The following is a 10,388-nucleotide window of genomic DNA, read 5'->3' on the forward strand; positions in this document are numbered from 1 at the left end:
ATCAACAGTAACATTTTAGTTGTATTGACATTTGACTAAATATATTGCATTGAGACTGAACGTAATTTTCACTAATAAATGAATTAGGGCCTAAAAATACGCATTCTACTGAGTTTTTAACCTCTGTTATTATTTTGGTGCTCCATATTGTAAATGTATGCTGCTTTTTTCTTAAACTGTTTCTAAATAAATTAATGTTGAATGAATAGAAACGACAATATTGTACATGGAGTATAGGAAATTCACGAACCGTGTGTGAGAAACACGTCTGTAACTTCATCAATATAAAAGATTTACTTGTTACTTTTTCTGTGATTTTCCTTCGTAAAAGTATTTATGAATTAGGCTTCATTCTAAGGTGGGATATTCACGATAAAGTTACTTAACAAATTTGTCGAAATAAAAGCCAGATGCGAAACTGAACTAGCGCCGAATGGTGTACAAGCAATTTTACATTTCTTTGTTTTTTTGCTATGCAAACCTTCAGACTTCTTTATTAAATATTAAAACAAATTAATGTGATCTTAATCAAACATATTTAAATGAATACTTTGAATACATTTACTATACGACAACACACAATGGAGAGAGAACTAAATTGAATATTTTGTATTTTCCAACTCAGAAAATTGGAAAAGGGAATATGTGAAGTTTGAGAGAAACAAACTTCTTTACTACAAGTGTCAGGTCATTAAAGAAGTCAACCCAAAAGTGTTCTGTCCAATCGCTGGTTACTTCTTAGAGGCGCATCCGGCAGACAAGTTAGTTTCAGAGTTTTTTTTTTTTCAGTCCATTCCAAACCCATAAAATCACCTTTCTTGCATTACCGGTATGACTTTCCTAAATATGACACCTTATAGTCCAGGAGCTTATGTCGAAAAAAAGGCACTTGTAGGCTTTTGATGTTAATTGTCGGCACCAACGTTTTTCTGACTCAGAATTTTTTGCTGAACAAGAAAAACTTTGGTGCCATTTTTTTCGACCATGGCAAGTGGCCGCCATTTTGATTTTCAAGATGGCGGACTTACTTTAACAAAAATGATCGCGAATGGTATCATTGGAAAGGGAATTAAATACTGATCATTTATTTCCATTACACCCATACCCCAAAATGCATAGCAACAGAGATAATCGCAATTACATTATGTCATGTGACCAAAATGAGGTCAAAGGTCAAATTTCGACAAATTATAAATACCATTGTGTTTGGTATCAACGGAAAGCTTTTTTTATACTTAGTACAGCTGTACATATAGTTTTTACATTCATCACACCATTTTCTAGAAAGTTTAAATTTTGTATATAAATAATATAGCTATACACCTTATTTCAAGTTTAAAATAAGTTAGTTTATTACTGTAACAATGTGTTAAAGCCCTACGACCTAAGTGTTTTCGACCTAATTTAAGGTCACAAACTACATTTTATGTAAAAATAAATACTATATGATCCTATTTCGATAACTTTTTTCGTCTTTAAACTGTTCAAAATGTGAAAAATAAGTTGATTCTAATAACAATAATTTAATCGGCCTGCTAAATCCCACAAGATATTGATATTTTCGTGTTGATATGGATGCACGGCCAGTTTCGGTCGGTGATCGTCAAAACAAACAAGAGAACCATAACTTTTTGGCGAAAATACCAGGTCTGCCCCAATTTGTATTAACGGATTCTGCCAAAAAAGGAAAGAAAATTATTTCAGCAATGAGACAACGTCATGATAAGCATATAGCAAGCGTACGATGTTCGTACGTTACCGTTATCTTTTAATCTTAATTAACCTTAGAACGTACATTTAAGACAAGACATGACCTGGTTTATTGTTTTTAAAATTATATATATACATTATTTTTACAAAACGACAACAATTGCAGGTTTTGGGGATTTAACATACAAAATGACTATCAGATGTATTGTATAAATGAAGCCTATACAGTATGCCACCATGTATAGTCAGGGGCGGACACAGGGTGTTGCAACACCCTTAATTTCATACTAAATGTTTTTTGCCAATAAATTAAAATTTAGATCCCATTTCATCATATATAAGAGCCTATATGTAAATTGACAGACCGCAGCGTACAATTGACCAGCAGTCAACAATACCGCGCACATATTATGTAGATAATTATGTTTGTGAACATGCTCAGAATGAATTTCTGACTGTTTAGTAGAATGCTTGTGCATCATGCGAAGGTACTGTATATCTTCATTTCCCATGCCCGTAATATTGGACCAAAATTCTGTAATAATTATGGACGTTCCGAACTTTGAAATAATAACAGTGTTAAAATTGCTTCTTTCTGCAAATTTCGATTTTTTCTTTTCTGGAGTGTGGTTTAAGTAACACTGTTGTACAGTTTATATTAGATAAATGAAATTTATATTTGGAAATTGTGGTTTTACTGACTTATTTAGCATTTATTTCAAAATAGGATTTATCTAACTTGTTTTATCCTATAGTCGCGTAGTGTGTGTTACCGGCGGAAAAAATATGCGGTATACGATCAGTATTGCTGTTTGCTACTACTGTAGCCCGATATCGAGTGTCATTTCCGGCGGTGAACTAGAGCTGCCATTTATCGTGAATTTTACGTGTGAGAGTACCATGCTAGGGGTGTCATTTAACCATGGGGGCCTTGGCGCATATGCTCAGTACCGACAGCCCTGGATTCTTGGGCAACCCTATTCAAATGGTCCTGCTACCGCCCCTAATAGTACTTCAGAACTACCAGTGGATATATAAAATATACCAAGATAATAACATTATCTTTCAATTCAAGATAATAACATTTCCATATCTGACGTGACCATGTCCAAACTGACATTCAATATTGTGTATTTTTTATTTTTTCTATTTTTATTTTATTCAATCAAAACCAACAGCGATAAATACCGCCACTAACAGGTTTGAAACATAAAACAATACAACATCAAAAACGGTTAACAATAAAATACAGATAAAATATATATATATATATATATATAAAACATAAATTGGCATGCCATAAACAATTTCAATTAAAACAGGTTATGCAGGCTGTTCAAGAAGTGAACACATAATCGTCCTCTTAAAATAACCAAGTCTATCATTAAAAATATCGATATGATTGCTATTTAGATTATTAAATGTATAAGGTAGTCTATGAAAAAGTCCCCTCTTAGTACATTCGACACGGCTAAAAGGAATATGCAATAAATGTCTATTTCGTGTACGACCAGGAACATTTAAACTAAATAGTGAAATTAATGAACAGTCATATTTAGAATTTAAAATATTATATAAAAAAACCATACCAGATATCGTTCGACGATTGCCGACAGAATCAATGGAAAAGGCAAAATTAACACAGTTATAAGACAGGAATCGAACAAACTTCCGTTGAACAGTGTCGATTCGACGGGCCTGACATGGAGAAATTGAATTGAAAATTGCGGAACAATATTCAAGGTGAGGACGTATAATAGATTTGTATAAAGATAAAAGTGCCCTGCCGTCGTTCATACACCTACAATTTCTCCATATTAAGCCCATCATTCTATTAGCTTTTGACAAGACATGATTAATATGTGAACAAAAATTTAATTTACTATCAATAAAAATACCTAAATCTTTCCATACATAAACCATCTCAAGATCATGTCCACTCAGATTATAATTGAAGAGCACAGGCCTTTTTTTAAGTGTTATAGATAAATATTTGCATTTATTAGCATTAAGTTTTATCCCCCACTTCTCCGTCCATTCCTCGAGACCATCCAGATCCTCCTGAAGTGAAAAAGCATCCTGTGGAGTGGTAATCACTTTAAACAATTTCAGATCGTCAGCAAATAAAAGAGACTCGGAATGTATTGGGTACACTTAGCTAACCTAGTCAAATTTCAACATCGCTTTCCTCTGAATCAGAGGCGGTACATGGGTCAGTGTTTTCACATATTAATTTAATTTTGTTAAACTATATCGGGCTAACAGTAGCAAACAGCAATACTGATCGTATACCGCATATTTTTTCTGCCGGTAACTCACACTACGCGACTATGGAATAAAAACAAGTTAGATAAAAATATTTTGGAAAAAATGCTAAATAAGTCAATAAAACCACAATTTCCAAAAATAAATTTCATTTATCCCCTATAAACTGTACAATACTGTACAACAGTGTTGCTTAAACCACACTCAAGAAAAAAAAATATCGAAATTTGCAGAAAAAAGCAATTTTATTTTATTTTATTTCACATCCAAACAGCGAAAAATCGCCAATTACAGGATGCATTAAAACTCTTTAGATATAAATATAGAATTAAAAGCACATAAAAATACAAAACATGAAACATACAAAATGGCAAACTTAAATCAATTTAAGAATTTTAGACCTAAATTTGGACAAAGTGTCAAAAAAATATCGATAGTTTTATCCTTATAGAAATTGAATTAAAAAGCTTGGATAATCTTTGAATGAAACCATTTTTGGTTACGTTGACTCGACAACAGGCAAGAGAAAATAAGTCGGTGTTGCGAGAGTTTGGTCGACTAATTTTGAGAGAAAAAAATAATAAAATATTGCATTTAAAAAGGGAGTTGAAGCATTAACACTGTTTAACACTGTTATTTCAAAGTTGGGAACGTCCATAATTATTACGGAATTTTGGCCCAATATTACGGACATGGGAAATGAAGATATACCTTCGCATGATGCACAAGCAATCTAAACAGTCAGAAATTCATTCTGAGCATGTTCACAAACATAATTATCTACATATATATCTGTGCGCGGTATTGTTGACTGCTGGTTAATTGTACGCTGTGGTCTGTCAATTTACATATAAAAAGTTTATGGTTCTCTTATTTGTTTTCATGATGGCCTACCGAAACTGGCCCTGCATCCATATCAACATGAAAATATCAATCCTCGCACGATGCCTTGTGGGATTTACATCGGGCCGATTAAATTATTAGAATCAACATATTTTTCACATTTTGAACAGTTTAAAAACGATAAAAGTTATCGAAATAGGATCATATAGTATTTATTTTTACATAAAATGTAGTTTGTGACCTTAAATTAGGTCGAAAAAACATAGGGTGTAAGGCTTAACATATCGTTACAGTAATAAACTCACTTATTTTAAACTTGAAATAAGTTGTTAGCTATATTATTTATAGACAAAATTTAAAATTTCTAGAAAATGGTGTGATGAATGTAAAAACTATATGTACAGCTGTACTAAGTATAAAAAAAGCTTTCCGTCGATACCAAACACAATGGTATTCATAAGTGGTCGAAATTTGACCTTTGACCTCATTTTGATCACATGACATAATGTAATTGCGATTATCTTTGTTGCTATGCATTTTGGGGTATGGGTGTAATGGCAATAAATGATCAGTATTGTATTCCCTTTCCAATGATACCACACATGATCAGTTTTGTTAAAGTTAGTCCGCCATCTTCAAAATCAAAATGGCGGCCACTTGCCATGGTCGAAAAAAATGGCACCAAAGTTTTTCTTGTTCAGAGGAAAATTCTGAGTCAGAAAAACGTTGGTGCCGACAATTAACATCAAAAGCCTACAAAATGACATAAGCCCCTGGACTATTAGGGTGCGGTCGTCGCCTTTTCATTCCCAAAAACTGAAATAACTTTTTACCTTATACTTTTCATTGGTGTGGTTACCAAACATAATAACTTATTTCCGGACATCTCCCCAGATATTACCTATCGCTATGACTGCAAAACAATGAGTTCTAAAGACAGTCATTTGACTTTTGTACATTACTTTGGTTCCATCTTGACCATGAATGTAAATAACTTCTACTTTTTTTTTTCGTTTTTTAAAATGATTTAATGTTTTTTGTAACTCCAACAATATTACTTTTATTTTGATCAGATACATTAAAGAAAACAATTTCAGGAACAATCCTGTTGCTTTAAATGCATTCATAAACAAGCACTGTCCAGAAGTCAATACATGGACGCCCTTGCCGGGCGCAACTCTTGATTTGGCAAAAGCCATTACCAACCAAAGGTATACTACAAGATTCTCCAATATGTTTATTATTTGGTTATAAATTATAATTTACTTCCGCCAAGGAGGTAAATGTAATCGATCGCGTGTGTTTGTTTGTGTCTGTCTGTTTGTTTGTCTGTTTGTTAGCAGGATTACTCAAAAAGTAATTACAAGATCTTTACCAAAATGAATTTACAGATAGATATTTGGTCAAGGACCATTCCATTAAATTTTGGAACCATTTCGGACCACGGTCCCAATTCTGGAACACTTTTTAGTACACTTTTCAGACCTGCTAGTGTTAAAAGATAGGACAGAATTTTTCAAAAGCCGGCGAGCAGTCTTAAAGTAACAAGTAAACTGTAATTGCATTTTCTCGAGAACTACTTGTCCAAAAAACTTCATTTTTATACAAAGGCCAAGAGTTATAATTTCTGATTTGTAATTTTAAAACATAATTTGATTTAATGTGCAAGTTTTTTTAAGCGAGTAGTAGTAAAAACCTATTTCTTTTCAAATTCACTCGTTTGATTTTCGCGTTGCTGTTCTATTGTTAGTCAACTGAAGCTATTGTTAATTGTTGAAAGGCTTGTTACATAACCATTACACCAAACTCGCATACACATGCTTGTAGTGAAATTAGCCTAAATCGGAAACAGCATTAAGACACACACAAATATATATATATTTTTTTTTTTCCCGGAGAAATCTTATGTAGGAGAATTTTACAGTCGGCGGAGGTATGCACTCTCGGAGTGGCTTTCTAGTTAACATCAATACTTATTACGATATGTTAAATTAATCATGTGTATTTAAAGTGCTTCTTAGTTTTAAATAGATATTTCTACTTAATTTAGTTTTTGTTTTTCACTTTTCTAAGCATTATTCTGACTATAATTTAACATTTCAGTGATTATGTAACAAATCCGCCACCAGGTACAAAGATTTTCAAAGACAGGTAAACAACTTTCATAATTAAGAATGATCTGATTGGATATGTTATTTGAATTCTCATCAGTGTCACATGGGACCCCTGTGAAATCTCGGGAGATTTTCCACAAAATTGTGTTTACACTATGCAAACCTGGTTACAAGTTGTTACATTTTGCAGATGTGAAAAGGGTATAAAATGTAACGCAAAGATCTTCAATTTAAGCTTAAAGCCCTGCACAGCAAACTTTAGTTTGCGAACTCTAAATGTGGAAAACTTTGTAAAACTTTAGTGTTGCCTAACTCAGAATTTGCTTAAGTGTGCAAACTAAGGTTTTCTAGTGTAGACTATAAGCTTAATATGATCATGCAGTTTTTTTACAATATTTTGCCAAATTGTCTTGTTTCAATTGTTTTTAACTTAATAACTTGTTTTATGAAAATGTGTTATAGATAATATGTATAAAAAGAGGAAACTATGTAATCAATGTGGTTAAATGATAATGTATGTATAAACAAAATAATATATGGAAATAGTTTTTTTTTTTTTTTAAAGAAAGTAAGTAAAAAAAAAAAAAGTGGAATGAATCCACATAAGAAAAGAAAGTAAAAAAGTTAAATGAAAATTTAAGAAGTTATAGATGCAAAAAAGGATCTGCTGGTTTTGTAAACATTAAAGAACAAAAATATTAATATTAATGTTAAAGGATGAGAACAATATTATATTAACAGTAAACATGTAGTAAGTAATGAGTATAACAGAGAATATACATTGTTAAATGAAAATGTGGTAGATGAAAAAATCAAAAACAACTATGTAAGAAAAAAAATAAGCTTGTTAATGAAAATGTGTTACAGATAATATGTTTAAAAAGAGGAAGCTATGTAATCAATGTGATAATATGTAAACAAATGAATAAAACTCTTTAAATAAGTATATGTATACAGATGATTAAACAAACATTGTAAATATAATGATATGTATAGTGTATAGTGAAAAATATATGTAAAGAGAACAGTGGTATGGAAATAAAAGTGGGATGAACCCACATAAGATAAAAAAAAAAACTTAAACTTGTTTTATGGTAGTCATGTGATTCGTTTATGATAGATTTATTTTCTTATTCTTCTTTCAGTTGGAATTTCGATTTGTATGTTAACAATGTTAATAAAAACTACGACAACGAAATATTCGCTTACCCAGACTGGATCCAATTTTATTACAATTGGATTGGCTTCAGCAATTACAATCTTGTACTTAGGGTAGGAGTGACGTTAAAATATTTGTCTATAATTTTAGGATTGCATGAACACCACATGCTAACCAAATTGTGATTAAGAATATAATTTACATTTCATTAAACTCTATATTGTACATCATTGGCACTATATTTTAACTCGTCCATCTGAAATTGTTAATGGATCAATAAATATAAAAGTTCATTATAATGTTCACCAAATGTAAATAAAATATATTTCAGGTGATTGAAACAGATGACAACTTTGAGTTAATTGAAGGTGGATATGAATTCCTTGTTGATTTCAATGAAAACAACCCAGCATATCCAACTAGCAGACCAGCCCGTAAACATAATTTTCTTGAAGTAAGTTGTTCTAAAAATCTAGTTTTTAATTTTTTTTAAAAGTAGCCGCGGCCGCTTACGGGAGGTACCAAATACACAAATTAGATAGGAAGATCAAACGGGCTTTAGAAAGTGACCCTGTTAAGGGAGGCGGCCGCTCATGGAGAGTCAATTGTAATTATTTTGGTTTTTGATTTTTGTTTAATTTGTAGGCCCTGTGTAATAAATGGAAGGCGAAGCGAAGCTTTTATAAAAAGAAAGTGCAGAGAATTTATCTGCACTCTCCATTTTTTTAATGCTCTATGACATCATGATGCCGACCGCCTTAAAAAAAAAAGATTAATTACAATAATACAGATATTGCATAATTTGTACCTTTTATAGGTGAAGAATCGAATGGGTGTGCACAGAGAGACGGTTGTACATGGCTTATTTTGGGATAATCTCGCTAGTTTCAATAACAGATTGTATCGAGAACCAGACATATTCCATTTTGTGTAAGTTTTGTTAATTAAAGGCCTAATTATATAATAATTATCATCATCATTCCCTAATTGACGAAAACTTTTCTTGATCAGATTCTGGAACCATATGCAGATTCTGTTGAAGAAAGATCCACCTGACTGGAACAAATTTCTCAAAGAGCAACGGGTTAAAGAAGCTATGAAAAAGGCTATATGGAAACCTTCGGGTGGAATCAAAGCACTTGCAGGTACGTTGGAAAGCAAGGCCTGTCTACACTAGTTAACTTAACGTGCTCGAGTTTTGTGTAAACTTGCAAACTTGTTTTTTGAGGTTGACTAATTGGTTGAAAAACTGATAGTTTGCTCAAGTAAACGCAACTTGCTTGATCATGTGCTGCCTGTTCGTCGCGTCGTATTTCTATACATTACATCCAGGACCATAATCACTTGCGTCCCTATGTTGCATGCGTTGCGTCAAGTGATCTCCCACTTGGTTCCCACTAGCGATACAACGTTATGTAACGTAAGCAAATGTCCTTCTGATAATTGCGTTTGTCCCCGCCTGCGTGAAATCAAACCTGCGATGTTTGCAGCGCTATTGCGTCGTCGGTTCCTAATTGTGATACATATACATACGCAATACAGTACTTTGCGTCGATACGTCGCTGCGTAGCGTTCTAGTGGGAACCACGCTTTATAGGGGAGGAGTATAGTGTGCGAAGTCCTGAACATTCGATCGAATGTGAACATTATTCCTTTTTTTGTATTCAGGATCCAGCAGCAAGTTTGGTAACATACCATACAGAGGTTTCCCAACTGCACACCGATATATTGCCTTATTGCAGTATTATAAACGAGTCATCATCATGCCTGCTATTTTGATAGGAGTGCTTTTGCTGGCTTATGGTATATAGCCTAATTACACTGACATCTTATCTACTACCAACGCGCAGCTAATGAAGGAATTATTAATTAAAGATAACGGTATTATATATTTAAACCCCAAAACAAATTACTTGCGAAAATGGCAATGACTGCATGACAATGGTTAAATCTCAATAATAGAGATAATGAACAAATAAACTATAATATGTAAATACGGTTACAATATGTAAATCATACTAGGTATTTTTTATATTATATAGATTTTTATATCAACATATTTTGCTAAAGCACACTAGGCCTATATACTTTTTTTATATTGCAATATACCTATTTTTTAAAATTAAATTTAAACTCTTTATAGTACAATGGATGAACTGTAACATTTTTGAAATACTATTATACGATAATAATTATAAGCAGATATGTCTGTTTATACGGTACGTAATTAATACAATGGATTTGACTGTTGATGTAAAGTTATGTAGAATAAATAAGGTAATTAAATAAATTTGCTT

The 10,388-nt window shown here is 32.3% G+C and overlaps 1 protein-coding gene across 1 annotated transcript in view; it reads left to right on the forward strand.

The window, feature by feature from the left end:
* LOC140060230 (cytidine monophosphate-N-acetylneuraminic acid hydroxylase-like) overlaps positions 1–10,388 on the forward strand; it is a 31,851-nt gene extending 21,463 nt beyond the window's left edge. The window contains exons 9-16 of the mRNA XM_072106354.1: positions 626–761; positions 5,892–6,029; positions 6,922–6,969; positions 8,078–8,204; positions 8,423–8,545; positions 8,909–9,021; positions 9,103–9,236; positions 9,760–10,388. Of these exons, the coding sequence (XP_071962455.1) occupies positions 626–761; positions 5,892–6,029; positions 6,922–6,969; positions 8,078–8,204; positions 8,423–8,545; positions 8,909–9,021; positions 9,103–9,236; positions 9,760–9,902 (962 nt within the window). The 3' untranslated portion in view covers positions 9,903–10,388. The remainder of the gene's footprint in view (positions 1–625; positions 762–5,891; positions 6,030–6,921; positions 6,970–8,077; positions 8,205–8,422; positions 8,546–8,908; positions 9,022–9,102; positions 9,237–9,759) is intronic.

The sequence above is a fragment of the Antedon mediterranea genome, chromosome 10 (genome assembly GCF_964355755.1).
Source record: "Antedon mediterranea chromosome 10, ecAntMedi1.1, whole genome shotgun sequence".
Taxonomy (NCBI): domain Eukaryota; kingdom Metazoa; phylum Echinodermata; class Crinoidea; order Comatulida; family Antedonidae; genus Antedon; species Antedon mediterranea.